This window comes from Pogona vitticeps, chromosome 3 (assembly GCF_051106095.1).
Source record: "Pogona vitticeps strain Pit_001003342236 chromosome 3, PviZW2.1, whole genome shotgun sequence".
Taxonomy (NCBI): domain Eukaryota; kingdom Metazoa; phylum Chordata; class Lepidosauria; order Squamata; family Agamidae; genus Pogona; species Pogona vitticeps.
Window position 1 is genome coordinate 22,817,624 of NC_135785.1, and position 16,608 is coordinate 22,834,231.

General features: G+C 39.4%; 1 protein-coding gene across 1 annotated transcript in view; it reads left to right on the forward strand.

The window, feature by feature from the left end:
* The window catches only part of PPM1L (protein phosphatase, Mg2+/Mn2+ dependent 1L), a 232,248-nt gene extending 219,708 nt beyond the window's left edge, over positions 1 to 12,540 (forward strand). The window contains exon 4 of the mRNA XM_078389030.1: positions 803 to 12,540. Coding sequence (XP_078245156.1) covers positions 803 to 1,149 — 347 coding nt within the window. The 3' untranslated portion in view covers positions 1,150 to 12,540. The remainder of the gene's footprint in view (positions 1 to 802) is intronic.
* Positions 12,541 to 16,608: the final 4,068 nt, after the last annotated feature.

Consider the following 16,608-nt stretch of genomic DNA (forward strand, 5'->3'; position numbering starts at 1 on the left):
AATGAGATTACAAAAGGGAAAACAAATGATGTGATGACATCATAAGACAAATATTTTAGACGAAGAGAACTGGGTTTGATTGGCCATATCCCCTTGCTGCAAGTAACATGTCTTTCTGACTTTAAAAAAAAAGCAGAGGGAACTGGTACATCCATTGGTGGCAAAAGTACAAATGGGAGACTGAATCTCAAGATGTATAAAAATATTGGCAATGCAGATTTTATTCTTATCTAAAAAGCTCAGGCTCGATGAGTTTTGGCTGTGGCCTTCTTCAGGAGCAAGTTTTTAGACTTTTGCTTCCCGCTTGGTCTATAGGAGCTCCAACATTGACCCAAAATGTCTTGACACTAGAAGTAAAAGTTGTACATCTTGAGACTCAGTCTCCCATCTGTTTTCTGACTTCAGAACATGGGATATAGGCCTGTCATCTTTGCTGATTGTTTCAATTAAAACGAAATACAGTAAGTTAGGGTAACAATAACATCGTTCTCTAAAAAGCAACAGTTGAGCTATCAAGTTCACCGTTTTCACATGCTGTACCTGTTAAGTCTTTTCTTCCTTGTGTCTTAGGAATGAGCACACATGGGTTGTGGCAAAGGTTTTCACCCCAGGAAAGGAAATGCAGAAACTGCGCGAAGAACTGATACCATGGAGGTGGAGGAGATGGGGGAGGGGAAATCACGAAGCAAAATAATTATTCTGTTTCTCTAACTAGTTTTATAGCCTGGAAATCTCTGAGAACCATCTCATGCAGAATTAATTTAATAGAACATGTTTATGTGTTTGTTTTTCTCCTCTCCAGGTGGCTTCATCAGTTTTAATGGCTCCTGGCGTGTTCAAGGGATCCTTGCTATGTCCCGTTCTCTTGGAGATTATCCACTGAAAAATCTGAATGTTGTCATCCCTGACCCAGACATCTTAACCTTTGACCTGGATAAACTTCAGCCAGAGTTCATGATCTTAGCATCCGATGGTCTGTGGGATGCTTTCAGCAACGAGGAGGCTGTACGGTTCATCAAAGAACGCTTGGACGAGCCACACTTTGGAGCCAAGAGTATAGTCCTGCAGTCTTTTTACAGAGGATGCCCTGATAACATAACAGTCATGGTGGTGAAATTCAAGAGTGGCAGCAAAACGGAAGACCAGTGAAAATCTCTAAAGTCTCACTGCCTTTCTCTTGGCAAACTCCTTCATTAGATCTTTACACTTCAACACAGTAGACAGCTGTAGCAAATATATTAGAGTTAAAACTGTACATCCAACAAAAAGAAAACGAGGAAGATCACTCTTTTGATAGAGCTACACCGAAAACACTCTCGAAACCACCGCCACCCCATGTCAGCTCTTCGAGGGTTTAAGCTTAGAAAATTCTTCCATTTTAAAGCTAATGACTCCTGCTTTGGCTATTTGAATAGCTGCAATCTCCTAGCTTCACCCATGAGCTTAATGCTGTATTTGGACTGGCACGAGCCAAAGCTTGGCATTCACCAACGACTGATGGAAACAACATGGGCTTTTCACTGATGTAACAGTCTTCATACTGTTGTGTGCAGTCCTTAGGGCCACTGCTCTGTTTTTGTTCTTTTACCTGCAGAAGGCAGGTAGCAAACAGGTTTGTACATGCTGACCTGTCATTCCATAGGAGAATGACAAGGGGGGGAGCCATGCTACAGGCATCCTTCTGCTTCTCCCCGTGCCCCTTAGGTGAATATCCTTCCTGCCACCTGATTAGGGACAAGGTATTGAGCTTTTCTGGAGCTGTTTTGTCTATACTGTCTGTGTGCATGTCTTTAACAATGCTCTGCCTTTTTTATCCAACCAACAGACGGTGGGGGGGTGGGGGGTCCTTGCTCATTGAAAACTGCCCGTACATTGGCTCTTGCTTCTAGATATACTGAATTTCAGGGACTGTGCAAATTACATATGTCATATTTTCAGAGTCAGAGTGTAAAGCCTGTGGCGAAATCCACTGAGATTGTAGCACAGATGATTCCTATGTAAGACTGTGAGTTTTACTTTCCATTATTATCAGCATATATTCCAGTATGGGGCAGGAATGCTGAAAAATGGCTGTTTAGGAAATATTATTGGAACAGTGTTTTAACAGAAATGAAACTTAGTTCCTCTCCCTCACTCCCACCCCCAAAATTGACAAAGAAAAAAAATCATTCTGATGGCCTGGGTATTCAATGATGTAAATAATCAAAGGCTAGCCTTGAAAATGACAAGTGTTGATTGCATATATCTGTAATTTTGAGCCTATGAATATTGTATGCGTTGATGTAGAAAATTGGCTTTTCCAATTCCAGGATTGATTGATCATATAGATGTGACCTGATTGCTTAATCCCCCACAGCGCTAATCATCTGATGATTTCATGGTCAACAATTGAGCAAGTGTTTTAATAGGACACCACAGGAGGCTGGGCATATTTTGGGTTTCTTAGAATTTCTCTTATCAGTTTGTGCAGCTTTTTTCATAGAATAAGGTGAGATGTTGTCTCTCTTCACCAAGATGTCTTTCACAGAAAGATAAAGACTCTGGAATGTCCATTAGGCCACTCAAAGTACATCTGAAAGCAAATGAACCCCTGGCTTCAATTAAAGAACAGCTTGGCAAAGTTATTTTTGAGACAACAACTCCAAGAATTATCCCATCAGAACAAGGGACTGAACGTACTAACTGGGGATTCAGAAGTTTCTTTTCTAAAAAATTGACTTTTTCCAAGATCTAAGTTAAAAGAATTAGACATGACCTTTGATGTGTGTGCAGATTTCCATGAGTATATTTCCATGAGTAGGAAAGAAAAGAGATGGGTGCTCACCTGTATAGTGTTGCTATCAAAGAGGAGGAAAAAAGAAGCTTATAGGTATGATGTGAAATGTGGGCTTAGGTTTCAAACAGAGCTTTATTCATGCAAGGGCTTCTCAAGCTCTTCTGGACAGAAGGAAGTTAGACAAAGGAATCATGAGCATATGTGTTCTATATGCTAGAAATAAATGAGAATGTCATCACATGTGAGCCTCCATTTAGACACTGAAAACTGGCCACTCACTTCTAATTAATACGCTTTGGTAAATGGGAATATTGTTGGGCTTTTGTACTTCAAAATGTACCCTTTGTTGTCTATATACACATTGGGACTCCCATACAAATAGCGCATATCCCTCAAGGCAGCAAAGGAGGATATTCTGCACTTTCCCTGAAACTTAAGTGTGGCCTGAAAATAGCACAGTGATGGATTAAGACATCCAAAACTTTTTAAAAATAGAAAAAGTTTGTGCAGTCCACAAAAACAACACAAATTCAAGAGCACGTGATACCTTTATCAAACCATTAAAAATCAAGCAAACTGGCTTTATTAGACAACTAAAAAAATCAAGCAAAGTAGCTTTGGATTATGATTCATCTTCTTCAGCCTGTGCACCAAAATCTTGTGAATAGTTTTGAAATCTTGAGTTGCAAACTAAGGCAATGGGGTGGAGGCGAAGTGGATGGAGATCACTTGGTGTATTCCTTTTTAGTTACTATTGCAGCATTCTGCTGTCTTATTTCTTTTCTTTGTCTACTCCCTCTGCTCAATTATGTGGTATGTCCTCCTTGTGGGCCTGGATACCTGTAGAGGGTGATGCTGGAAGCAGTTGCTTTAGGGTCATTGGCAGATTTCCCTTTGTAAATATTTGGTGATCTTGGACAAGATGCCCTTGGAAAATGTCTTGCTTTCGTAAGCCCACTGTCTTGCCCCATTTGCATGCCGTCTTCCTTCGGGATCATTCTACATCATAGAATCATAGAATAATGAAGTCGGAAGGCCATCAAGTCCAACCCCCTGTTCAATGCATGAATCCAAATCAAAGGATATCTGTCAAGAAGTTGTCCAAACTTCTCTTGAATACCTCCAGTGCTGGAACACTCATCATCTCTCAAAGTAATTCCAAAATGGTTCCATTGCCCTACTGCTCTAACAGTTAGGAGGTTGTTCCTGATATTCAACAGAAATCTGACTTCCTGTAACTTGAGCCAATTTTGCGTATCCTGCACTCTGGGATGATCAAGAACAGATCTTGCCCCTCCACTGTATGACAGTCTTTTCACATATTTGAAAAGTGCTATCATATCACCCCTCAGTCTTCTTTTCTCAAGGCTAAACATGCCCAGTTCTTTCGTCCTTTCCTCATAAGGTTTGGTTTCCAGCCCCCTGATCATCCTTGTCACCCTCCTCTGAACTTGTTCCAATTTGTTAGCATCCTTCTTGAAGTGTGGTGTCCAGAACAAGACATAATACTCAAGATGGGGCCTAACCAGTTCTGAATAGAGGGGGACTAGCACCTCACAGGATTTGGAAACTATACAATTAATCCAGCCTAAAATAGCATTAGTCTTTTTTGTAACCACATCACACTGTTGGCTCATATTTAGCTTCTGATCTACGACAATTCCAAGATCCTTCTCACTCCTAGTTTTGCTGAGCCAGGTATTCCCCATCTTGTAACTGTGCAGTTGGTTTCTTTTTCCAAGGTGCAGCACTTTGCACTTATCCCTGTTGAATTGGATTCTGTTGCATTCAGCCAAATACCCCATCCTATCAAGGTCATTTTGAATTTTGTTTCTGTCCTCTAGGGCAGGGGTCCCCAACCCCTGGTCCATGGCCGGATACCGAGCCATGGACTGGGCCACGTAGATGGTTCTCCCGCCCTCCTCATGCACTCCCCCACAGAGGTGCGCATCCACCCAAACGCATGGGTGCCTGCCCACCTGCACATGTGCGTATGGAGGCCCCACCCATGTGCACGAGCATGCCCCAACCATAAGTGTGCCCCGCCCACCCATGTATGCATGAGCCTGCACCCCACCCACCCATGAGCACCCTGCTTTAACACACATTTGCGAGTGTGTGCCCTGCCCATCTGTGAGCAAGCACTGGTCTGCCCTGCACACGGACCCCACACCCCCAACTGGTCCGCGGTTTGGAAAAGGTTAGGGACCACTGCTCTAGGGTATTACTGAATTGTTTTCTAGGTGCTTGCACAATCAGCGCTTTACGATCTGTTCCAGAATTTTGCCTGGGATTGATGTCAGGCTGACTGGCCTGTAGTAACCAGGTTCTTCTTCTTTTCCCATTTTTGAAGATAGGGACAACATTAGTCCTCCTCTAATCCTCTGGCACCTCACTCATTTCCCATGATTTCAAGAAAATAATGGATAGCGGTTCTGAGAGTTCTTCAGCCAGTTCCTTCAATACTCTCCGATGCAGTTTATCTGGCCCTGGGGATTTGAATTCGTTCAAGGTGGTAACATATTCCTTGACTATTTGTTTATCATTTTCCAGCTGCAATCCTGTCCCCCCCCCCTTGCACTTCCAATTTGTTTGGAAGTTCATAGTCTGTCTTATGAGAAAAGACTGAACTTTTGATTTCCCTTTGTCACATATTTCCTTTTTTCCATTAATGAGCCATGTGTCCATTGTGACAACTATGCTCCCTACCAATCTCCCGCTTCTTAGTGCACAGCAGTGGATGGTCCTCTCTTTTGGAGGGGGGGGACCTTCAGAGATGGATATGTTTTGGCAGTACTGTATTTGCATGTTACGTTCTCACCACTCTTGTCCAAAACTAACAGCGATCCAGATACGGGGCTGAGTGACATAGGCTTCCGTTTGCACGACATGCACTTCCTTTGTGTCTTTTCACATGTACAGCTGGTAAGGTAGGCGAAGAAGATTGATGGGTAGTGGTCCTTGTCCTTCTGTCTTCCCTGCAGTTTGGGGAAACCTCTGAGCAAGGAGCTTTTAAATCCTTTTCTATTTCATGTAACTTTTGTTTTCAGGTGGTTGTGTGGGGGAGGGAGGATGACTAGTAGAGAGGAAGAAGCATGGGAGGAGATGGAAGTCAAGTAAGAATATTACTCCAGGAACTAATGGACTGTCATCACCACCACCCTCCCTCTCTCTCTCTCTCTCTCTCTCTCTCTCTCTCTCTCTCTCTCTCTCTCACACACACACACACACACACACACACACACACACACACACGCATTGTTGCACCTTTCTTCACTTCCTACAAAGACTGCTGTGGAAACTAATGATGGATGTGCAGACCATCAAGAATCCCATGCAGAAGCATGGTAAAAAGATAGTACTGTAAATTAAAAAATAGGAAGGGAAAATGAGATTAACCCACAGGTGAGTAGGTGGGGTATAATAAAAGTGAAAATAATGGGCAGGGTAAACAAAAGTAGTTCCCTTGTTGCAAACTGCTGTTCAGGGTAGCTCTTGGAAGTGGAAAAATTGAAGGCAACCAATTTTTCCTGGTAATCATGACTAACATATGATGTAGGTGAGATTTGGGCTGCAGCCCCATACCTTTCTTTCGAGTAAACCCTGTTGAACTCAATTGGACTGACTTCTGAGTATTAGGATTATACTGTTTGTTCAGTGATAAAGGTTTTAAGAAGCAAACAGGCATCAAAGACCAAAAATAAAATGTATTCCCGTCCCTATCTTTACCCACCCCTAGAAAATTATACAATACGATCTCTCTACCAACTTAAGAGTTATCAGGCTTCCCTTTAAAAAATACCATGACACTATATTGCAGCCTATGACTAAGTAAGCAAAGGGAAATAGAATTTGATGTCACTGCAAAAAATAAGCAAACTATTACTTGCAAAAGGAATTTGCAGTGGTGTTTGTTAATGCACGTTTTGTTGAAAGTAGGCTTTTTTAATAACTAAGGAGAGGGAATTTCAATAACAGGAAAGAGGCTGCAAACAATTACTGAATACAGGTTATATTCAGCCAAGTGTTTACAGAGGCGTATTTGCCCAGCCAGGTAGATATAAAGGAACAAAACGTTATGCACTGTACAAGAGTTCATTCTGAATTCATTAATAGCATAATTTATAGACATTTACAGTTATCATCTTGTAGGAAAGGGTTCTTAGTTAAGAAAGTAAAATCAACAAGAACAGAGTGTAGCTTAATGTAAAAAGCTTTGGGTGGGTGTGCATGAAATGTACTATGCATTTCACCCACTTCTGGTTTAACAAAAGGACAAAAAGTACATTAAAATGCTTTGGACTTAGAGAAATACATAATATTTCTGTGGACTTCTACAAGCATGATAGAGGCATCTGAAGCTAATTTCTGCCTGATCGTTTCAAACGTTTCCCTGTTCAAATTAAGACTGTACAGAAACCATATTTTTAGCCAAAACCAAATGAATAGCTTTACTTTAATACTACTGGCTTGGATTCAGAGATATTTTGCACAGGTGGGCCAAGCACTTGGGCAGGGGTGGGTTGCCTTCTCAACCCCTATAGCTCCATCCCCACCCTACGGCTGCTTGAGATGATCTGTCAAGCCACAGGAACAGTTTCCAGGGGTCAAGGCGGCCACAGGGAACAAGTGAAGCCAAGAAAGCCCCACTGCTTGAGTTCTTTTGCAGTTTGAATCCAATCCACTGATTTCAGAGTGAATACCACCAGAAACGTAAGTGGTGCTTTTTGGCCAAACTTTGCAAATGCTAGCTTTACTGCTGTAGTCTATGCAACACATATCTAATACACATATAATATAAGGAATTCACTGTTGTGACTTAATGATGTTTATCCCAGTCAGGTTCTAATTCTGCTTTAGCCTGATGCAGATATAAATACTTAATAACAGCTTTATTGTTTTAACCTTGATTATGTTTGAAAATGTGAAGTGAGTGTCCATGGCTTTGCTTACTGATCTGTGTCTAGAGAAACCAACTCAGTTTCTTGCCAACAGAAAAACTGGAGAGGCAAGATAAATGCCTTAACCATAGTAATAACTTAGTTTGTTGAGCACAGATACAACACTTAATCCTTTTACTTAATCATTATTATTGATGCAAACCATTGTTTGTAAACTCACTTCATATTGTGGTTTCATGTCCTAGTTTATTTATGGCTAGTCTTTAAACATGGTTAACAATTCAGATACAATGCTTGGTTTATAAATCCGCTTCAACTAATAGTTTGAAATCTTGTTTTGTAATTAGTCCTTAGCTATGCATACTCTTAAAGAGGCAGTGTTTTAGCTTTATAGAAAAGGGCCTGGGAAAGTGTATCTCAGCAAAGTGGGCTACATTTTAAGTGTCTTTCAGATCAGTTTCATTTACTTAAAAAAGTGAGAGTAACTATATGAAGATAAACAGGAAATCTGTGTGAATGCTAGTATACTCTAATTTTGCTTTCATACTCCTTTGGGGTGGTGGGAAACATATATCTGAGTGAAATGGGTAAGATGGGTTATTCTTGCTAACTGCCATGAAAATGTTGAATTTATGCAGTAGATTTGTACAGGGTGCCATATAGGAAATTTTGTTAAAAGCAAATCTAGTTGCCATGCAGATATTGTGGATGTTCTTCATATAACGGAGGTCATCGGGATCGGTATTTCCAGCTGTTTTTAGCAGGTCCTGTTGAAAATACATATATCTTTTGAGTCAAGGCCAACTGAATACATTTTGTTACTTGATTATAGGACAAAATGGTACCTTGCCTCCATTCTATGTACAGAAGCCAACTGGACTGGCAGTTTAATATTATTCAACATTGTCTGTTGTATAACCTTCTTTACTATACCCAAGGGCAACAGCTAAGTTTAAGGGGTAATGGAGGTGCTGTGACATGCTGCTTTGTCATCCAGGATAGGGGAATGAACAGTGGAGTGGGAGAAGATGACATGTATATCTAGGTAAAATGGAGGACGCATACTGTAAGACAAATGTATAGTGATACACAACTCTAATTAAGGTGTAAATATACTTCCCGTTTGCCCTCTGCATAATTCATGCGATCATGGCTATATCCTTGGACAGGAACATGTCTGCGGCATACCCTACTGAAACCCAATTCTCTGAAACTACTAACTTTCTATTGACTACACTTCAAGAATAGAAACCATCAATTGTGTCCTACTCTGAAAAGAGCTAACCACAAATATGTGGTTGTGGGTGATTTTGAGAAAGTTTAAGGAATGTGTGTGTATGTGTGTTTTTTTTTTTTCATGATACTCATTTGCTCTGGTGACATGAGAATTTCAGAGTGTTTTGTTCCCTTTAAGGGCAGATTTGTTCATTTGAAACATTTTTGAAGAGAAAATATTGTTTGAAAATAATGTTTCCTTAGTATTTGCTAAATATCTGTAATCCCTTTAAAATAAACTTAGCTTATATGGGCCTGTCATGGATAACTATTGATCTGATGTACAATTCTGGCATGTCATTGCTCTTCCATTTCAGACAAACATAAGAAACGTACTTTGAATATACCTTAGCATGCAGTATTGTTGTATATGGGAGGCATCTCAGAGGCCATAGAATACAGCAGACTCTATAAGCAGAGGTGGAGTTACAATAGACTTCCTATTCAGGTAGAAGAAAGTAAAACTACCAACCTTCTTCTGTTATCAGAATACCAAGCACAGGACTGAAGCATCTTGAGACAGATGGGAGAAGTTGTGGGTCTGCTGCACCCATAATAATCCCATATTATTAACTTGCCCCCAACAACAGCAGAAGGCTTTGCATGATGTGAAACTGCCAGAGCTATTTCTTTCCTCACTGGAAAGAAATGGGAAAGGGTCAGCACGAGGAAAACACCACCACTTTCCCAATATATTTGGGTTGACCAGAGCTTCCATTATGGATTTGCCCTCTTCCATCCTGGTCAGATTGTTCTGCCTGTGCAATAATTTAAACAGCGAGCAACTAGGATTAAAATCAAATCATAGTAATAATCCAGGAATACAGCAAGAAATGAAAATAATTTTCAGAGTTGCATAGTTGATTATATTATTCTGTAAGATTTGTGAATTCATTAAAAATGACCTTGACTAATCAAGCGACAGATAATTTTAAAACCTACTATTTTTAAGCTAATCTTTTGTGTGAAAGCCCCCATCATAGTAGAGGCGTTCCCCATCTTTTTTGTATACCAAAATGCCTGCAGATGTAGGATCTGCTAGCCCACATGTGTGCATCATATAAAACAAAAAATCTTTCAAATTACTTTATATGCAGCTTGATGGTGATCTGAGGCTCACACATTACATTTAAAAATCAGCTTATAGTTAATTGACTGGTTTCTTTACAAACTGACCACTCTTAATATGTAAAATTGTTTCTAATTTTCAATAAAGTGATGGTGTCACTTTAATTTCACTTTGATTAAACAGATTATGTTCGTGGGCCTTAGCCCAATCTTCCAGGAGTGAACACTTCATTAAAAAGTGTATCCTGGCTGAGAAAAATGGCATTTCTTGGAGCTGCTTCTCATAACATTCTAACCGTAACTTGATTTCCCAAGCCATAAATGTGTTGGTTTTGAATAATTTCTTAGAAGAATTGCTGCCCCTCTCCGCAGAGAATTGTTTAAAAGCAGCTACAGCTGCTGCCAAGCTTCTCTGTAGTATTACGTATCATTCAGATACTTCCATAGGAACAACTGAGATTCTAAACTAATTAAACGATGTTAAAGGTCTTGGCAGGTTTCCAATGAGAATTCTGGCTGTTATCGACAATCAGAACAATTAACAGTTCAGTCCAAGGCTAAACCATTTGCCCTGTTACTTCATAAAAAATAGCACAGTTCCGGTTTTAAATTAATTATTACTTCAAAGATTATCACAACCATCTGTATTACTATACTGAAACAGTTTCCTATACAAGAATAGGAAAATGGTTTCAGTAATTCTAAATTCAGAAAGCATTAGCCAGTGTGTAGCAGAATTCTCAGAATATATGTACAGTATATATTTAACAGCAGTATGATGCCATTTGGCTGTTTTTCCTATTGAACCCTGGGATCTGTCATGTGGTGAAATCCTTAGTGCACCCTCTTGAACTACTGTGGTGCCTCACATAGCGAGGGTTAATCCGTTCCAGATTAACCCTCGCTATGTGAAAACATTGCTAAATGGAATGTAAAAACCCACTGGAACGCATTAAACATCATTTAATGCGTTCCAATGGGCCCTAAACTTACCGTTCGGCGAAGTTTCCTCCATAGCGGCAGCCATTTTTGCGCCCTCGGTAAGCGAGGGGAGGGCGCGAAAACGCTGTGCGCGACCATTTCGGGGCCTCCGGCACCCATTTTGGAACCGCCTAACAGCTGATCCGCGGGCATCGCAAAGCGAAGATCGGTAAGCGAAACGCTTACCCATCGTCGCTATGCGAGTTTTGCCCATTGCAACCGTCGGTATGCCTCCGCATTAGCGATCCCGAAAAAGGGATCGCTATGCGGATTCGTCGTTATACAGTGCACTCGTTAAGCGAGGCACCACTATATAGCACTAGAGCTCTCTCAAAGAGAAGTCTGAGGCTCTTATCACAGTATTCACTAGAATAGAGCAAATACAGAAAAAGCAATATCAATCTGTTATAACTATATAGTGTAGTGAGATTCCCAGAACCACTGTGCTAACTCAGAAATGAACAGGAGCAGCTGGTAGAGTCCCAGCATCAGGAAAGGACAGCTCCACTCTCTTGCCATGGCATTGCACAGAAATAATTTCCCTCAGTTCAGTTCATCTTGTATATTGTTCTCCTTCTACAAGGCACAGCTACAGGTATCATATCCATGATGCAGGGGTGGGAAATGTGGTCCTCCATATATTTTCTGCCACTCCCATAGCACTTATGGCTGTATAATAAGGCCAGATTGGAAGTGCAGTTTCAACAGCAGTTGGAGAACTACATATTCCCACACTTTGCCGTACCAGAAGGGGTAATGTTCCTGAAGTGAGAAAGTAAAACTGTAGATAGTTAAAGCCAATCAATGCATGCCTAAGGCCTTTGTAATGCATATATTGAGATCAAAGAAACAGGTGAACCAACCACCAGAGGTGCTTTCCACTAAACTTCCAGAATTTGTTTTAAAATACCAGCATGCAATGTGTCCGCTGCGTTTCTGAACAAGACATAAGTTGGAAGATCTGGAAGTCTTGGCAAAGGCAAAAACACCTTGCCTGGCACATGCAAGCTGCATTGTGTTACTTCTGCACAAATCTTCAAAGATAGGAACAAGCAGACTAGGATCCTGGAAGCCATTATCAATTTATGAAAACCAATCAAATTTGGTATGTACAATTACACACTCAAATAGCAATTGAAACATGTCACAATCCTGCAAGTTAGCCTCAGTGCAGCATTAAAGAAGAAACTGGTGAAACCTCATTGCTCTTGGTAATAGTAGAGGGTTTCTTTTGTACTTATTTTACATCTGTCTCTAAGAGACAATTTGAAACATGGTCAAATGAAATGTAAATAAAACATTAGCTGTAGTATAACATAACGGGGAGGGTCACTCCTAGATGTTAGGTAGTAATTGTATATTCATTATGTGCATTAGAGATAATGTTCCTTTTTTTAGATTGTGAAGAATATATGTTTCATGCAGTTGCAGATTCTGTGTTAATGTCTACAGGCAGTGTATACTACTGAACAAGAAAAAAAGACTTGGTTGTATGACTGAAATAAAAATAAAGGCTTTAAAAGAAGCATATTTAAATAATTTGATGTGTGAACTGTTTTTTTTAAAATACATTAGACTTCTTGCTTTAAAATACATTTTAAATACATATAGTGTGATGAGTGGTAAACATTTAAACAAACCTACAATGTTTCCCCGAAAATAAGACAGGGTCTTATATTAATTTTTGCTCCAGAAAACGCATTAGGGTTTATTTTCAAGGGATTTTTTTTCATGAACAACAATCTGCATTTATTCAAATACAGTATTATCATCTTCTGATTGCTACACAAGGGTGAAGGGCGGGGTTTCACTTAACGGGCTTATTTTCAGGGTAGGGCTTATATTATGAGCATCCTGAAAAAATCATACTAGGGCTTATTTTCGGGTTAGGTCTTATTTTTGGGAAAACAGGGTAGTTCCAGATTTATTCAGTTATGACCTTCTGCAGATTTCTTTCCCATTCATTCTGGTATATTGCAGGTCTTGCATTATGTTTCATAATAATAATAGACACATCAGAAAACTTTCATGCAAAATAACAAGGTAGTATTGTATTCCGTCTTAACTCTATCACAGATTTAAGATTACTGCTTAAAACATACAGAGTTTGAGGACATCTTGACATGGGGGAGGGGCAGGGGGTGTCTAAAAATCAAGAAATATTGGCTGTACAAGCCACAGCTGATAAGGCTATCAGATCCCATTGGGTCTGATGGAGGTGTTACTTGCTAAATTGGAAGCTAAAGATATACTGCAAACAAGAAGGGAAGTAATGATGTTCTTGCTGCTGGCAATGAAAGTGCAATTAGTATTTAGATGGAGTCATCCCTACTTACCATCAATCTGTAAATAGGGAAGCATAGGGGAATCTTGCTATGGATGCACAAGATCACTTCACATTAAAAAAATACTGTACTGTCCAGTCATCTTAAGTGAACTGCTGTCTAGAAAAAAGCATGCCTTCACTCACTATATTTTGATTGATTGTGTGAGGAATTAGAAAGCATATGGGACCTGTAGTCATATAAATATGGAATTTGTTAAGTTTTCTGTATAGTTTGGATTTAAGCCACTGAATTTTCTCATGGGATTGTTCCGAGTTTACTCTGGACTTGCCCCAAGACAGGGAGCAAAGTTTGAGAAGATCAAGAGAAGAACAAGGGAAGACCAAACACCACATTCCTCCTAATTGGGAACAAACGCTTGCAGATCTCATGTGAAACGAGGGCGGTGAACTTAGTTACGCCCTCATAATCCTAATTGGTTAACAACTTGAAAGTGTAAGAAAGAAGGTGGTCTGGAGAATAGAAAAGTAGTTGTTTTTATGTATGTAAAAAAAGAAGAAAAGAGAGGTTTGTCGAGAGAAAAAGGAGGGAAGGAAGATTTGCCCAGTTTCCCTAGTGAGCTGTTATGTAGAATGCTTGTAACGATGATTACTTAGCATAGTTTTAACTGTTGTTATTTCAGCCCAAGAATAGTAAGCTTATTTGAATTCTAGTAATTGTTTGGATATGTTTATGTTTTGAACAGCAGGACTGCACCTAAATCCAGTGCGGATTGGAAAGGTCACTAATTTGCCACTCTAGCAGAGAGGTCCTACCTTGTCCGTCTGTTATGCTGTCTAAGCAAGCAAGCACACAGTCAGTGGTTTATTGCCTTGTAAGTAGGCAAGAGGTCTATTTTAGGTTGAGCTTGTCCATAGGGCAAGGACTACGCACTTCTGAGGCTAAAGGACCTGTCTCAGTTAAGAAAGTGGTGGACGCTTGTGCCTGCAGAGCCTCCTTGCCCAAGACACTACCTCTTTAGTGAGAAATGGTTCTGACAGATTGATTGATGGGTGGATGGATGGATTTAAATATATACCCCACCCAGACAAGCCACTACTCTGGACGGCTTCCAAGAAAATAACATAACTATACAACATAAATTAAGATAATAAACATATAAAAACAAAGATCTCTCATGAAACCTCCGATTTTAATTATACTGGTTAAAGAGGGAAATGCCATCTAAGAGACTGTTAAGGCTCAATGCTAGCACCATACTGTTAAACCTACAGGAAAATACATATTTATGTGAGCCATGGCAATATTAATGCAAGGAGTTCGCTTTTATGGTGTATAACACCAAAGGAACACATTGGGCCTTGATCTTTTTTCCTAGAAAATCAATAAAGATTTTTTAATCATATGTATAAAGTTTTAGATTTCATTTTGACAAATGTCTGTGTCATATGTTCAGAGTGTTCTTCCTCCTCTTGTGAAGCCAGGCTTCACTTTAAAGCAAACTTGAAAATACTGGCTCACAGGTATTATGATATAACGGGGTGTGTGTGCTGCAAATTAGAATGGTATGATATAAACCTTTATGTTTCTATTTAATAATTCAGTACTCTTCCTATTTTTGGCATATCTTTAGTGTTTTCTAATTTATCCTGATCACACATTTTTGCGTTCTTGTATACTAAAGTAAAAGGAGATGGGTGTGATTTTTCATACGGCAAATTAAATAGAGTGCTCATATTCAGGTTTGAACAGCATGCTCCATTTTGCTGCACCAAGTGCTTTCAAAAACTCTGGAGCACTTTTTGTATTCTAATGTTTGGGATCACCTAAGCCAAGCCATTAAGGTGTAGTATGACTCATTGAACTCTGTGAGACGTAACTTCTGCAGAGACATGGATTGCATTGTACAGTAAATGACTTTTAAAGCTGAAGTGTTTCTTAGCACCAATGCAACTCTCTTTCCTTAATTGGGTTTTAGAGAACATTGTTGTTGAGAACATTAGCAGCTATTTTTGAACACTTAACCTTTTACAAAAAAAAAATCTAACATTATTTCCTAATAAGTTAAAGGTTCAGATTAAAAACACCAGCAATCTCAGTAAGATACTTTATCTTTTAGGATGAAAATCCTTTTCAGCTCTTACATTTTTAAATTATTCCATTTCAGCGGATCCTGTTTCATACCACTGATAAGATTTTTCATACTTAAAACTGAAATAGATATTCTCTAAAGCATATGACGGGAGGGTAATCTTTCTGCATGGATTTAAGGAGACACTAATTTGTTCTTTTAAGGTCTGCCACTTATGTAGTGTATCCAGTTGTGTCCTTCTAAACTAAAGGAAAGCTCTTTGACAAAATAGAAGCTTCCATCAGCAGAAAAAGGGAAGGGATATTTTTCACTAATTCCCATTTCTTTTTTATGATGCTGGTCCACATAGACTGGCACATAAGCAATGTGCTGCAAAAGGTTGATGAACATTTGGAAGAATATAGGAGACTAAAGGCTGAAAAGAAGAAATATTTCTTAAAGTCCCCATCTCACTTTCTGTTCCCCCTGCAAAAAAAAAAAAAAAAAAAAAAAAAAAAAAAAAAAAAAAACCCTCTGCTTGATGAGAGTGCTGTCAGCAGAGATATGTGAGGCTAAATCTAACTTTTAGGCCCAACTCAGATTCACTGAATGAGAACTGCCAAGTCACCATTTATGTAAGTCTCATTCATTCATTACATCTGATCTAACAGGGGCTAACAACTGGTTTTAGCCAAAACTCATTTGTACTTACTTATTTATCTACCTTCCATTTCTCCTTGAAGAGGGACGCAAGGCAGCTTACAAATGATTTAAAAATACAGATCTTATAACATTTAGAAGTACTGTACAGCAAGACTCCCATGGCGATTAGTCATTGGCTCTCTCTACTGGCCAAACCTGATATTACACCTTAAAATATTCCCAAAAATAAAAAAGATGAAACAAATACTTTCCCTGCCACTTAGGGTTGATAAGAAAATAGCATTAAACTTGAAAGAATACTGTCAAAATGCCACTAAAATGGTAAAATGGCCTTTAAAAGTACCATCTACAAGTAACTAGAAAGCATTAAGCCGCTTTGGGTCCCTCGTTGGGAGAAATGTGGCATATAAATAAAATAATATCACCAAAAACAAGCCACTCATTGCACTGCTTCTGAAATGTAAATTAATTATGCTCGTTATGAACTTTAGTAGTGCACCCCAAAAGGCAACTAGTTACAGGTAACTACCTTTCTTCTTACCAGTTCCTTCTAAGCTCTGGACTTACCCCATCCCTTTATACTCAGTC